The sequence below is a fragment of the Rhinolophus hipposideros genome, assembly GCF_964194185.1.
Source record: "Rhinolophus hipposideros genome assembly, chromosome: 11".
NCBI lineage: Eukaryota > Metazoa > Chordata > Mammalia > Chiroptera > Rhinolophidae > Rhinolophus > Rhinolophus hipposideros.
Window position 1 is genome coordinate 47938252 of NC_138057.1, and position 15795 is coordinate 47954046.

The following is a 15795-nucleotide window of genomic DNA, read 5'->3' on the forward strand; positions in this document are numbered from 1 at the left end:
GCTTGGCAGACCAGACACCAGGTTGAGGAAGATCGAGAGTCTGGAGGGCTGGGTTTAGAAATGCCTTCCAAAGCGGAACTTGAAAATGTCTTGGCTGTGTCGACCACACCACATCATCTATTTTGTCACTTCTGAATCTGATGAAGAGTCATGCAAACTACACACAGAATTACATACAATATAATCTTCCTTGTTCCTGCTGGGTTTTCATGGGCAAGTTCAGAGAGAGTTGGTCCTCCCTGCACAGGGACACAGCCAGGTGGCCATAGGCTCTGAGTTCCTGGGTCGGAATCAGCTCCATCAGACACTCGCTGTTGGAACTTCAGCAAGCTGCTTCACTCTCTGGGCCTCAGTTTTCTCACCAGAAAAGAGGGAGCAATAATAGAACCTATTTCATGGGGTTATTGTGAAATTTAAATATCTACTTTGGACAAAGAGCTTAGAAGAGAGTCTGGCACAAAATAGGTTAGCTGTTATTTATTATGCAAGTTGTTTACCCACCTTTTTCCATCTGCGGGTAAATGAAGTATTTGAGGTCAAGGGACTCCATTTTCTTTATTTCTATGTCTATGTGTCTATGATGTGGTCTATGCTCAGGAAATGTTTGAAGAATTAATATTATTACGTATTATATGTTTTATATATGTTATATGTAATATACACATAAACTATGTCTTACATTGTATATATAACATATACATACAGTATATTACATGTTATATGCTACATATCATATGTGATATAATGGATATTACATTTCTATATGTGTCATATGTATATATGCTGTGGTGCTTGATTAAATTTAGGCAATTAATTAATTACTTAATATTAGGATTCCTGAAAAACAACCAAAATTTGTGTGTGGTTCAGTATTTTACCAGTTAAACCTAGCCAGTTTTCTGGTTTGGTTGCTGAGTAATTAATTAATCAGTTACTTCAGAAATAACGTGGTAAAATTTGGCAGGGAAAAAGAATTAGGATTTGAGGAGATGTTTGTTGTTCAGTTTTATTTATTTTTTCCCTATACATAAAAATTACTTCACTGGTCATCTATATTGTTCACTGATTTCTCCTCCTTAAATTAAGAAGTTAATAACAGTAGTGGGTGGAACTGTGTGTAGAAATCCTTCATGTTTTTTTTTCCATGTTTTCCATGCCATGCAAAATTGGTTTTAAGTTTAAAGCTAAGTTGCTCGATAATGAGATGCACATTTTCTCCCAATTTCTGTTCTGTTACTATATATCGTTTTATGTTTTAAAGCATATTTCATGTTGTGTCTTAATTTTGATGTTTGTTTATTATGTTCTTTTAAAAGTGATTGTACTAGGATGTTAATTTCCATTGATTTTTCTTTTGAGCATGACTTATGTTTTATTTTGTGTTTCTTTTAGGTTTTGTTTTGTTTCATAAGATCCCACTGGATGGGTAGCTGAAATAAAGGAAAAGACAGAGAAAGGGCTGTGGTGCTTGTTGGTTGATGCTGCCTTGTAAGCTGGACTCTTGGGATGGGCATTGGCTTCTCCCGGAAGTGCTGCTTATCTGGGGTTTTCTGGTAGATGTGGGGGCTGTTTGCAGGGGGTACTGCACAGAGCCTGCAGACGTCCTGAGCTGTGACTGGGGAGCACCAGTGCTGAGGCAGCTCACAGGCAGCTAAGCAGAAACTCAAGAAAACAAATTAATGCTTGCCTTTTGTTCTTACAATTGTTCAAATACAGAATTGAAATGAAATTCCATTGGATTGTTCTCTTCTGAAAGATGTGCTGTGAGACCATACTGGAAATGTATTTGATTTTCATTGTTTCTGTTTATTAAAGATGAACGACAAAGTTAAAAAAAATCTAAATTTAGGGACAGGTATAAGTGCACACTAAACTGTAATCTCCATTTAACATGTATTTTAACATCGTCTTCTATTATTTAATCAGTACTGAATTCAGAAAATTTCATTTTTCCATCTACAACACAGCAGCTAAAAGAGCATATATATCATCGCTGTAGCGACACAGTGATGTCACTGACAATAAGGTCTAGAGTCCTGCAGTCAATGCTAATGAGTTCCTTAAAGTTTCCTTAATGGTTTCCTTAAAGGCAAAAAGAAAAAAAAAAAGCTACTTGATCAGGGGCTGTAGATTTAGGTTAGTCGTAGTCAATTGCAGAATAACTAAAAGTGTGAAATGTATGCGTATGGTGCATATGTCCTTTTATTTGCCCTCTGTGATCTACCGGCTTTTTAGAAGTTTGCCGAGTGATGAGGCGGCAGCATCTCATGCTGTTCCCATGACAGAACTGCAGCTTTTCTATTCTGAAAAGGCCTGCAAGCAGAATGGCTGGCCTGCTGTGAGCAGAAGACAATATTGTAAGTTGGATAGTCCCCCTACAACATACTACACTGCTGCTGGGTTTTCATGGGCAGGGCAGCTCTTCCTGACCCCAGCAGCACAGAGGTGGCAGGTCGCTAATGAATATGTGCTTTATATTGTCCAGCTTCATTGCTGAGAGGGCAGCCTTACAGCTACAGAATCCTGCGACCCTGCCTTAGTCTTACCATGGACCCCTGTTTCACTCGGTTGGCCATCGCAGTGACCTTTGTACGCTTTGCTCAGTATGCACCCAGCAGGATCCCTGTCCCAAAGACAGGTTTGTCTGCCCCCACCCCACCTCTCCTCACACCTTTCTTGTTAGGTGGACTTCAGAGCTGGGCCTGGAGCATTTCCTTTGAAAACGCAATCAGCTCTGACTGCTAAGGCATGCACTTAGATGCCACAGCTGAATTGGAAACTTCTTGACATTTTTAAAAGAAATTCCTTCTTGGAAATAGTTACTCAAATTTTTCAGTTCAGCTTTAAGGAGTCATAGATTTTTACCTAGTCTAACATGTTTGGAAATGTTATTTTGAATCCTGTGTAACCAAGGCATTCATCTTAATGAACCAGATCCGTTTAGGAACCACTTGATAGAAAAAGATTATCCGTGATGAATATTTTATACTCTATCTTTTACATTAGCCACTAAATATGGAATTGCTAGATGCCGACATTTCACAGAGTCCTATGGATTACAGCATTTAATTGGGCTACCCCATACCAAGCCCTGAAAAGGGCAGTTTCTCCCAAGTATGAACAGGCTCCTCGTTCTCAAATGTTTTCTTTCCAGAAAGACATTTGAGTGGGAGGGCAGCTGGCCCTTGGTGTGGAGAGGTCTCAATATTCTCTGAATTCCCGTTTTCTTGCTCGTTGTTAAATGACAGTTCCTGTCACTACTTAGATTATGATCTTTCCCAAAGGTGTTGATTACCAATGAGGCCAGCTAATTGGAGAAATCCTGAACCCTGAAAGAAAAATGAAATTGAAACTGTAAGCCAAGTAGAGGCTGGCAGAACGGCTAGGGTTCTTAAATATCGGCCATTCAGTACAATTTTTTAAAAAGCTTTTATGTTATTCCATGGAGCCATAAAAAGGCGATGAATTGCTTAAGCACTATTTTATAAGTTTCCCAGACCCAAAAGGGGGCAGGGAGAATATTTGTACTCAACAGCTAGATGAATAGCAGGGCAAATTTTTGTTTTAAAATGGAGAGAAGTGGACAGATAAGGCAATTTAATATATCAAGCAACAGTTGACATCTCCTAGGGAACGATGAAAACAGCAGGCTGTTGGAAAATTGTTTCATGTAGTTCTTGAGTTCTTTTCTTTTTTTTTTAATCCCTGAAGACAACAATCAGTAACATGGCTTCTCATGTCTATACTCTACACCATCTCCTTTCATCCTTTGGCTTTTTATGTTCCCTATAAGAAATCTTTTTCAAGCTTCCTAATGACATGCATCATGTATTTTTGCCACATTAGACAAAGGATAGACAGCGTTTTTGCTGAAATCAAATTTGTCACCCTCCAGCAAGGACCTAGCATTTCAATATCAGGCAGGTGCCCTAGATGAAAGATGTGCACCAGATGAGTGAACACCCACCCCTCCAGAGGGGCAACTGTCACCCAGCCCCAGCCAGCTTCTGCCCAAGTTTCCAATTCTTCTGACTCTTTAAGAGAACCTTGAAACCTAGACTTTAATGTCCCTATTTTTAAAAAGTTGGCTCAGTTATTTTTAAAACATTATGTAGGCCAACAAAACAGGTCTGTGGGCTGCCAGGTGTTACTTTTGTTTTAAAGCAAGATTATTGTTCTTTCACTGTATCCTTCTGTCCTTAGCAAACACACTTCCCAGAATCGCCATGGAGAGCTTTATCACCACTGAGTTTAGCACATCAGGGATCTGCAGTGTGTCACTTACCTTTGGGGCTCTCCTGTGCCTTCCGCCAGCTGAGACCATGGCTCTCTCCCTGCCTGAGACTCTCTCGCAACAATGTTTGTACTACATCCCCTAATCAACCCGGTATAATCAACCCGGTGAGTCCTTCCTCCGGTTTTATTTGGCGTGACCTTCCTTTCACCGGTGTCCATGTCTCCAGGCCCACTTAGGTGCAGCTAAGTTCAGGGGAAATTGCACAGCCCCTTTTCATGGGTGTCCTTAATGTACTGGTAAGTGGAGAACAGGTGTCATCTTCAAGAGGCATGATTCAGGCCCTGAATCCTGACTCAGATCCCACTGAGACCCTCCAAGGCAGCTGAGATAGACTAAGTACAGTCATCACATAAGACATCAGTCTGACGTCAAAGTCCATCTCTCAGCAGGAAAAAGGAATCCCCACATACTTTGGGACAATTCATGGATTTTCACTCCTGATCTCCAGCAGGGACCAATTTCCTTTTGACCCATTGAGGGCTCTTTCCGGAAGTAGGGAGCAAAGACGAGAACTGAACAACCCCAGCCTCACCCCACAACACAGAGCGCAGGAGACTGCTTTGGGCTCCAATTCTTCAAGCAATTCTGAATGATACCCACAGTAGTTAGAGCTTGAAGCTCCTCCTTAGAAAGAGCAGAGCCCACCATTATTTGTCAGTCTGAGGAGCAAACAGCTCAAGGAGTTCAAGGCAAGAGTTCAATTCCCTGACAGGTGTATTGGTGAGCATAATGGAGGTACTCCTGTTTTCTCTCGCCTCTTTCTTTTCTTTTGATTTGCTTAAAATCCCTGACTTTCTCATTCTTTCCCTTCCTCTCACTCCCTTCCACCCTTTTTATCCCCTTTTCTCCTTCTCCCCTTCTCTTCCTCTTCCTCTTCCCTTCCCTCTCCCTCTTGCCCTCTCTCCGTCTTGCATTCTAACTTGACTCCATGACAAGCTGAGAGTTTATTTTTATTTGCTTTGTTGGTTGCTTTGCACACACCATTTTTTTTTTCCCATTGCGAATTGAAATCTAAGCACTAAAGGGAACCTGAACTAACTCTTCTCTCACTCCGTTGGAGAGTGGGTGATTTACACTTTCTCCTCCTCTAGTGTTTTCTGTCTAGAACTCTTCCCTTGGATTTCATCTAATTTCCTTACACAACAGTAGAAGCTCATTTCATTGTGTTTTATCTAGATTCCAGATACAGAGGGGCAGCAATGGAAGAGAATTGATTCCATTTAATCCAGGGTCTTCACAGGGTAGTGCATCCAACCCAGTGGGTTGTGCCAGTCAGCAGACTTGACTGCAAGGAAACTAGGACAGAAGCAGCCATCCTGTTAAACGTGTGCTGCAGTGTGCACACATTTGCAGTGCCTATGGACCATGGCAGGTTTATTCAAGGGTACCTGGGAATGTGGAGGACTCTTCTGGACAGGGCATGAATGTAATTTTCTGTGGGGTGCTGCCAGACTGAATTAACAGAATTCCCAACCCAGAAAGTGACAGAAAAACAACTGTCACAGAAGGCAACTTTCCACTCAAGTCAGCCCATTTCCTTGTTTTGGTCTTCAGGGCCAAAGAGACCTCCCAGCCATCTGATTTTGAAAGTGAGACCACTCTGAGTTTAATTCAGGCTAAGGTTGCAGTGGAGCCTTACATTAGTGGGCGCCCAAGATACGTTGCTGTTGGTGTGTCTGGAGTCTTAGTTTTCATGAAAAAAAAAATGTTTGAGAAGTGAGAAAAGAAGAGATTTTTGACCACCTTATTTAAAACAGCCCATTAATGAATGGAGCATAAACAAATATGAAATAGTAAGAGAGTCTATTCATTATGTATATGCGTTTCAAATCATCACATCGTACACTTCAAATATTTTACAGTTTTATTTGTCAATTATAACTCAATAAAGCTGAAAAGAAATAGAAAAGAAAAAAGAAGCAAGAGATTCCAAAGAAAGACAAATCCTTGAGTGTCACTCATTTCACGTTGAAATCCATTTGCTGTAATCCATAGGTAGCCTGTGAATCATTCTCATGCCTTATTTTTACCCCCATAATGTTCCAGGTTTTTTCACATTTCCTGTAAATAATGGATAATCACTTTTTATTTTATTTTTAAGTGCTGTTTTAACATGTGGATAGATCATAAATGTACTTGCTGAATTCATTCATTTTTTTTTAACAAGCCAATAAAGTTTTATAATTTATTTCCATGTGTCTTGCATTCTCTCTAGGGCCTTGTATATGTCCCCTCCCTTCCTCAAGCATATCCCATTGTTCCATGCATTATTGGTGGTGTTTAAGACTCAAGGTGTTAGAAGAGTGTGAGAAATGTCATAGAAAGCTTGGGGGAAGTCCCAAACCCACTGTAGATTCTGGAATAACTCTCCCACAAAAAAGGACTTCTAAAATTTCCATCAATGTGAATTACTCATTTACTGTTTACTGATTCTTGCCATCAGATATATTTTCATTTGGCTAAAAAAAACAAACCAAAAAAAATTAAGGGAATTAAAAACACAACCCTGCGTTCTGTGGGAAAGTCCTTTGGTATTTTAAAAACTTGGAATAACCCAGGTCCCAGCAACAGGGTACCCTTGGCGCTGTGTCCCTCAATTCTAAGTGACTTTGTGGTCAAATGAACATGATGACTTGTGCTTTTATGGAAGGGGAGAGAGAGAAAGACGAGTGAACATGGGGATGAGATACTATCGAACTGTAATTATTTACATGGTGTCCACACTTTCTGTCCCTTTTGTTTTTATTGCCCAGCTAGCCATACTGTCCTTTCCTCATTTTCCCCTTTTAAGATAGGACCTAAAAGCAAGGTTTGTAGGGCCCCAGCTGTGATTCATTTGAGCCCGCTGCTGGTAACTTTGACAATTTGGAGTTTTGCTCCAAATTGAAGACTTAGGGATTGGAAAAACTGACCCAGTGTGACCCGATGTCTTATGAGGCCAAGTACACAGACCCTCTTTTAAGAACCTGTTCAGTGCTGGTGACTTGTGCTTTTTCTAAACATCCTTCTGAATTTGCTGAGCTGAGAACAGGTTCCATTGTCCATTTGAAGGTCTTGTAATAATTTGAGTGGTAGGCACTGGACACAGACTATTCATTCAGGTTTGAATCCTAGCTATACTCATAAGCCAAGTGACCTTAGAAAAGTTATTTCACCATTCCATTCCTCAGTTTCCTCACTTGCAAAATGAGAAGGCGATAATAGTAATAGTGCCTTCCCACTGGACTCTTATGGGAGTCAAGTGAAATGATCCAGGTAAAACGCTCAGTCACTGTCTGGCAAGTGCTGGGGGGGGGGAAGGGAGGCCTGGGGGGTGCCCTTGGTTTCTCAGTTTCACTGATAAAATACTTTGAAGGACTTGGGCTTGCACTGTGCTTGGGTGTGTCTCAGTAAATGCCTGTGAATCACACATAGATTCACTGGCATGTATTGGTTATATGGCGATTATGTGAACACGACAAATGGAAGGGAATGAAATGAAAGGGAATTTCACTCACTGGGTCATTCTTATTGTGTCCATGCTGTGAAGGCCATTTGGAGCTTTCCCAGAAGTTGTCATGATTCTATTTTTAGAGTCTCCTTTCTGCCCAGGTGATTCCCATGCATTGATTCTACTCAGATTTGATTTTGATAAAATAATAGGATACGATTTGTTTGGGCATATATTGTAATCATCCATGAGTTTGAATGGTGCTCTGTATTTTGAGGAGTCTGGAAAAAAATAGCTTTGACAGTCATATCCAAAATATGGTCTGCTTCTTTTATTCTCACTTTATTAATTTAGAAGTTTTGATTATTTGAATGGAGTCTATATTCACTTTAACTTTTGAATTATCCATTTGAAAATCTTTGGTTAAGAATATAAATAACAAATAAATTGGTTGAGAGATTGCTTGAAAGAAAAGGCTTGTTTCAAGTTCCCTCAAGTCTTAGAAAGAAGTGTTTACAGGCAATGAGTTACAAATAACTACATTTTTCTTTTCTGCTTCCTGAGGTGGTTTCTCGTGAAAGCTCTAACAGGCAAAACGTGATTAGCTTATTTGGAGCTACTTCACGTTTGAAGTAATAAAAGGTCATTCCTTTAAAATATTTTGTAATGTGGGCTTTTGTTGTTGTTGTTATTGTTAAATCATTTTAAACGAGCAGCATCCAAATTTTACCAGCACTTCATTTCAGGTACTTATCCTCTTGTTATCACCTTTTCTAACACATTTTGGAGTGAGCTCTGCCACTGGAACTAAAAGGTATAGTAATAGTTAATGTGTATTGATTTCTCACTGTGTACCAAGTACATGTTGTGTTTTAAATATTAAAACATATGTTAAGGTGTTAATTCATTCCGTGCAACTCTGTGTGACCAATGATATTATTGCTTCCGTTTTAAATGTTAGAAAGCTGAGAAGCAGAGTGATGTTGGGTCTGGCTCCAGGTTACCTGGCTAATGAGTGGTAATACCAGGGTTTGAATTCAGGCAGCTGGCTTGAGTGCCGATGCACGGAACAACTACCCTACATGGGCTGGACCCTCAAGCAGGGCTGGGACTGGGGTGAGGCCAGCAAGGTGCCTAGGACACTCTCAGGGCCACACAAGTGCCCAGCGGTCACTCTTATCAGCACTAGCAGTTGAGCAGAGATTCTTGTTGCAAAGCAGAATTATAAGGTGAACTTCAGTCATTGGGAAGGTGCACGCTGTCCATGGAAGCTCCCAGTTGATTGTGCTACTAACCAACCCCTACAGATCTTCACTTACAGGTACAGTGCCAGGTAGTGAAATTGGCACATGCTTTCAACATTTTACATCATGAAACAAGAAGTTTCATCAAGTATCTATTCAGTGGTAATTAATTAATGAAAACCCAGGGAATGTTTGCTTTGCTCGTTGTAACTGAAGATGGATGTGTTGTTTGTGATTGTTCTAAAGTGAATTTTCTTGTCGCTCTTGAACTTGAGTACTTTCTGTTCATTTGGGGCAGTCCTGGCTCTCTGATGAGTGATGGCGAGGGCAACCACCTTGATGGGGTGGGGTGGGAAGGGCATGGTGGGAAGTTATGTATGTTTGAGGCCACATCCTTTCACTTGCCTGAAGAGGATCCAGTCATTGGAACAAGGTGGCAGAAAATGCCTGCTTGACCTATTCCTTGCCTCTGAAATACAATGAGACAGAGAACATCTAAGCAGATCAGTCACGTCGTCACTCCTGTCCCTGAATGCCCCGTCTGGCAGCCAGTGACTTAAAAAGACTGCCAAGGGCACATGCTAATTTTCCAGTCATTTGGTCAAGTCTCATCTCACACACTACAAGACCCTAGGGCCTGTGTTTACTGAATTAAAATCTCTTCCTGACCATAAGCTAATGAACAATAAGATTTTCCCCGCCCTCTCTTCTTTCAAAATTTTTATTCTGTTTCCCAGGAGGCAAGGAGAAATCTCTTTTGTGTTTATTCACTACCTTCTATTTCTTTTTAATAATTATCATTGTACAATAATTACTCTTGTTGAATCACTAAGTAAAAATGTAGGCTATGTCTGTTTGCTTTAAGGATTAGAATTCAGCTTCAGGTAAATTCATGCAATTTCACTAAAGACCCTTGAGCCTTGAGGAGTGGTAGTAAGAGTTGCCAGTACTGTTTTACCTTTTGGGGGAGTTCTAGGTTCTAAGCCATAGCCTGTTAGGGTGCTTCAGGCTTTGCAAAGCTTCCTTCCTTGACAGATTTTTCTCTCTGCTTTTACTTCAGCTTCTGGAGTTGGTGGAGACTGACTACCTCTCTATTGTCCTCCTTCTCTAAACATTGGGGAATTTCATGCCATGTTTTACTTTGGTCTTTTAGTGCACTGGCTTCTCAGTGCATTTAAACAGTGGGGTGACTAGCAGGTCTCCAGTGGAGGAGAGAGGTCAGGATGTGTCTGCCCTGTATCACGAGTTTAGGCTTATCTCAAACAGGGCTCATCTCTCCATGTCTGCAATCCTTCAAGATGGGCTCCATCTTTTCTCCTTTTCTTCACCTGTCCCCTCAACACTTGAGGTGGGAAATTCTTCCCACTGTGGTCAGTCGCCAGTGCCTCATCATTTCTTGTTTGTCCCTTTAACCTGGCCATACCTCTGTACATTGTCCCCACATCTTGCAATTTAAACCATTTGGGGTATGTTCTTTTTCATTGACATGACCCTAACTGAGACATATACTAAATTATTCAATACATTATCTTGTTTTATCTTACACTGAGTCTATTCAAAATTCAGTAAATATGTATTAAGTGTCAATTATAGGACAGACAGTGAGCCAAGCATTGGGAAATACCACAATACGCAAAACAGATGCCATCTTTGGCCTCATGGGCTATAGTCTGATGGTAATATCTGTAATGTTGATGCTGTTATTATCTGCACTTTACACATGAGAAAACAAAGGCTAAGAAAGTTAAGTAACTTCCCTAAGGTCGCACAAATCAGATGTGCCCACTTATAAAACCTATGCTCTTGTCCGGCTTCTCCGAGATCGGTGCTTTCCTTTGCCTTCTGGGGGACCCTATGTCTGTGAGCTTTGAGATAGCAATCAGATCTCTGCACTTCATCTTGGTGCCGCAAATTCTACTTGACTCAGTTTATAAACTGTTGAAAAGTATCGCCTCCTTTGTTACCTATTTTCTCTTTCCCTTTTGTCTTTTAAAAAATTATTTTCTCTAATTCTCTTTCCCAACAGAAAAAATATTCTTTATCATTTCTTTATTTTTTAAACATTACAAATTTTAAATTAGTTGGACAGTATATGTGCATGAGAGAGAGATTTTGTGTGTGTGTGTGTGTGTGTGTGTGTGTGTCTGTGTGTGTGTCTGTGTTTGAGAGAGAGAGGGAGAGAGACAGAGGCCAGAGGCACCAGAAAGGAAAGACATAATTTTAAGCAGTAACACACACACACACACACACACACACACACACACACACACACGGAATATTGCATACTTTAAGCCCTGTTTGATTAAATGGGAATTTAATCCCAGTACATATACAAGCTGTGGCATTATCTCCTCCCCAGTGCTCACTGTGCTTTAATGTTCCCAACTTCTTTGAAAAACTTTCCATATCGTAATTTTTGCTTCTTGTTTTTACTTCTTTATGAAAAGAAAGAAGTTTTGCTGAGAAGAAATGATTACAAATCCCAAAAGGTTGGTGTTCTGTTTTGAGCTCCAAGATGTAAGAATTGAGTGGATTTCAAACTTGGCAAGATTTCTGACTTGGCAAGTGCTTCCATCCTTATTTATGACAGCTTGGAAACTTCCATTTTCCAGGGCTTATAAACGATGCTGCTGGTTTTGTCTCCCTTTTCTATTTTCCTGTGAGTTATGAAATTACCAGCCTGAAGGCTTTCTTTTAACATTAAGTCTCTTAGCAGAGTAAGGGGTGTGTGTGCGTGTGTGTGTGTGTGTGTTCCTTATTTTCTTGGTGGTAAGTTATAGTTTACATGTTTCACACAGGCAGTGTACTTCTCTTTTTCTGCCTTTCCACAAAATGACAATGGGACACATTGATGCTTGGGGTGTTGGGAATGAGAACTGCGTGGTCTTCGTCATGGTCAAATGGGACTTCTTGGCTAGCAGTCCACTAAGGGAGTGTACATCTCATCCTCCAATGGCGATTTAACAGTTGGAACTCCAGAGCAAGTCAGGCACCATAGAATGTCTCAGGGTTTTTCCTAGAGTTATGAATAGGTCATGTTTGAGGGGATCTCCATGTCCATTATTTTTAGTGGAAAATTGTCAAAATAGAGGAACTCTGAGAAGTTATCGCCTCCTTCTTCTCCCTCCTCGCCCTCCTCCTCCTTCTTTTTCTTTCTCTTCTTCCCTTAACTCCATACCCAATTTCTTAAAGTCCACTCATTTTGACTTCTCTTCATAAGTGTTTTCTTCCTTGGATTCATGTAACCACACAGAAGTTGGAAGCCTGCAATTATTGGGTAGAGTAGGCAGATTTTGCTGAATACAGGCAGTAGGAATCTTCAAATGCAGAACATGTCCTCTGAGAAGCAGATGCCAAGATGGGATTAAAGCTGCAAGGATTTAAATCAGGAGAAACTTGTGTGAAAGAAAATGGAGAAGGAGCCAGAGAAGGCTGTGAAAATGTAATGCAGATATGACCTTGGTACATGACAGAGAGGGAAGCCTAGGCTAAGCATCCCAGACCATTCTCTCTAAGGAATTATGGACAAGGCTGTTGGGGAGTCCTTGAGCCAAAGTCGACCATCAGAGAAGTTTCTTGTCTCCCAGGATGGGTTACAGACTCAGGGCAAATGAGGGGATGATTTCAGAACACAGATGGGTTTCAGGGTGTAGCTGAGGCCCTTGTTCAATTATGCTGCCTGAAGGTGAAGTCTGCAATGTGCTCTCAGAAAATAGGAGCTATCTTATTTGACCTCCGCTTAACCAATGTACTGGATAACAACACTTCCAATCTCTCTGTACCACACACTGACCCATCTGGCAGTGACCAGAACATTCCAGGCTGGATGGCTGGGTTCCAGTGCTCAAGCAAACCTCTGTTTCTTTCAATGACCTACTACCGGTTACCTTGGTTTAAAAGGCTTCAACTATAATCATTGTTAAAAAAAAAAAAAAAAGTATACAGGCCAGGCAAGTCAACATTTTGAAATGTTTAAAATGTCATTTTTGAGCTGTAGCCATCCTTTTATTTATGGCAACATAAAACAACATCTGAAACCAAGACCTGTTTTTGTTTTTCTCGCCTGCATCCTGAAACCACAAGTGATTTTATTTCATTTCATTATGTGTTCCCTGTCAAACAAATTTCCTATCATGGCAGCGCTTGTCATTGATTCATCTTCTTTCAGAAGAGTGTTTATGAAAGTGTACATCGGTGCCTTGCCAGGCATGAGAAGAGAGCTGGAGTGGAGCAGTGATACAGCCTCTTACGCAGTTATTCACCCCTGCTCTCCAGCAGCCCTCGAGCTGAATTGTTTTCAAGAAAAATGATGCCTTATTCGGCTTCAACAGACTGTACCGAGTACTTTCTATGTACTAGACCATAGGTTGCCAACTCTGGTGACTACGGATGTCAATGAGTAGGGGGGTTGCTGGAGACTGGCCCCCAGACCCCCCCACACCACTGTTAATGTGTAGGAGTGCAGGCTCAGAGTAGCTGGATCTTTTGATTTTTCCAGACAAGGGGAGATCTGGATTTTTGTGTAACATTTCTCTGTTTTTAAATGTTGGCAAGGCCCTTCACATTTTTTAAAGTCTGCGAGCCAAACAAAACATGTCTTTTTGCCAAATTTTGCCTGTTGTGACCCTTGTACTAGATATTCTGCTCGCTGCGTTAAGATACAATTCCTCCAGCATGGCCTCGAGCAGAGACTGGTCTTGGCGGCAGGGGGCTTCCTGGAAGCAAACATTGCGATGAGGATTCATCTGTGAGTGATTTACTAAGGGTGTGCCCCAAGGCAGCCTGTCTATGTTAGGGGGACAGTGAGGGAAGGGAGGAGGACAGGGACAGGCTGCTGACAGGAGAATGATTTCAGACATAGTCTACTGAAGGGGGAACTCCAGAGTGGAAGTTGCCATCCAGAGATTTGAGTGTTGCACTTTCATATTTGTCCAGCCACTCATCACTGGCTGAGGGTCCCAATAGGCAAAAGTGGGCTCCAATAGCTCAAGGGCAGTCCTTCCGGAAAGAGACACAGGTGCTGGCTGCGACACAGGCTGGGCGTACAACCATAGCAACAGTGGACCCAGTGGACCCCAGCACGGCCAACCTCCGGAGAGCTGTGACTTCCCCAAGCCCACAACTAATACGGACCACAGGTCAAGTCAATATTTGAACCCTGGTGTTTTGACTCCAGTCCAGTCCATTGCTTCCTGACACTCTTTCCAGCTGCTTCTTAATGAGATCAGTGTGTGAATTCAGATTATCTTAGACGCTATTTGGTATGTCGGTCCCAGATTCTTAGATGGTCTCTTCTAGAATTGCATGGAGAGAAGACTGTCTGGCTCTTCAGAGAAGACAACGGCAGGTCAGTGAGAGCTAGGAAGGTGCTCTGGAACCGGCAACATTCTAGACAGCCCTGCGTCGGTTCACAACAGTCTGCTGGGGCTCCGAGCTCTAAATTCTCCTCACTAATTTTGGTGATTTCATGTGTGATGTGCAGGCAGTGTTTGGGGTGCTCTGTTCCCAAATGCTGAGTGCTGGGCCTATGAGAAACGCTATCCTGATGCTGTGATGCTGGTGAGGTGTGCCTTTCTGGGGCATAGGCCAGTGCTTTACACATTCTGCACGATTCAAACCTAGAGTGGACTGTTTCCTTTGGAGAGTTTGAAACTACTCATCTGTTTAATTTAAAGATATACCTCTAAACTCCAACCAGTTCCTGTTGAAGGAAGTCCATCAGAGGCAAGGGAAGAAGGCAGAAGCTGCACCACCATCTGCTAACCAGACATCTTAGGAGTTTGAGGGTCACGGAGGCAAGAACAGATCAGATGTTTTTAAACTGAGTCTGCCATGTCTGCCCACCCAGCCCTCGGCCTGTGCCCTCCGCTGTAGTAAATGCTTCGCTCGTCCTTCCAAACCTCCATGTTAGACAGGACAGCTTTACCCTCACCTCTTCAGTACCATGTCTTGTTCAAACCCCATCTTACTCCCCGATATCTTTCAAATCTGCCACACTGTCCCCAGTCCCACCACCTCTGCCTGCAGGCCCTCCATATTTTACAGGGACAGACTGGTCTTCTCACTCCTCACCATGGTTCCATCTCTGAATCCAGCATTTTCCTCCCAAATGCAGGCTTGAGTTAGTCTTATACTCATTCACATACCTCTGGCAACTTGCACTGCTAAGCAGATCAAGTCTGAGCTCCTCAAAATGCCACTCAAACTCCAGAATATTCCCTCTCCAGTCTGACTTTTCAGCAGTGGCTTCCTCACCCACCACTTCTGCTCCTCTTCCCCACTTGGCTTGACTTTCTTCCTCCTATCATCTTGTACATTCATCTGTCAGAGTCCTGGCACTTACTGATTAGGTGACCTTGGAGTTGGCTCTTAGCTCTCCAAGAACCAGATTTCTTCTCAGGAAAACGAGGGTGGCAAATAACTACTGTCGTGTGGGAGACCCTGCTCTCTGCGCCATTTGTCATGCGGGATGGCCTGTGGGGTCTCTGGTCCTGCTCCCCACATAAGAACGCAGGACATGGTGAGGCCAAAAAGGAACACCCACGGAGCCATAGATAGGGGAGTCATACCACTGTAGTCTCACTGGAGGCTGGATCCACACAATCTGCAACCTGCTGTCTGTTTCTCTGCCTGCCAACCCACCGACTGACCAACCAATGCAGCCGCGGCAGTTATGTCAGTGGCTAATTGGCTAACTCGTTACAGCTGATGGCCAACTACTACCCAAGCCAGCACCTTTCCAAGTGAGGCTGAGAGCCTGGAAACTGCACTCTGGGGCTCTGTCCCCACACTACTTTGTGGGGTGACTGGGAGAATTAAATGGA

At 42.2% G+C, this 15795-nt stretch overlaps 1 protein-coding gene across 8 annotated transcripts in view; it reads left to right on the forward strand.

The window, feature by feature from the left end:
* NTRK2 (neurotrophic receptor tyrosine kinase 2) overlaps positions 1-15795 on the forward strand; it is a 317905-nt gene that overhangs the window by 126516 nt on the left and 175594 nt on the right. For 2 of the 8 annotated variants that reach the window (XM_081067304.1, XM_081067305.1), the window contains one exon: positions 1393-6485. The exons of the other annotated variants lie outside the window; for them this stretch is intronic. In XM_081067304.1, the coding sequence (XP_080923430.1) occupies positions 1393-1430 (38 nt within the window). In that variant the 3' untranslated portion in view covers positions 1431-6485. Of the gene's footprint in view, positions 1-1392; positions 6486-15795 lie in introns of those variants that run through there. 8 annotated transcript variants of the gene reach the window in all.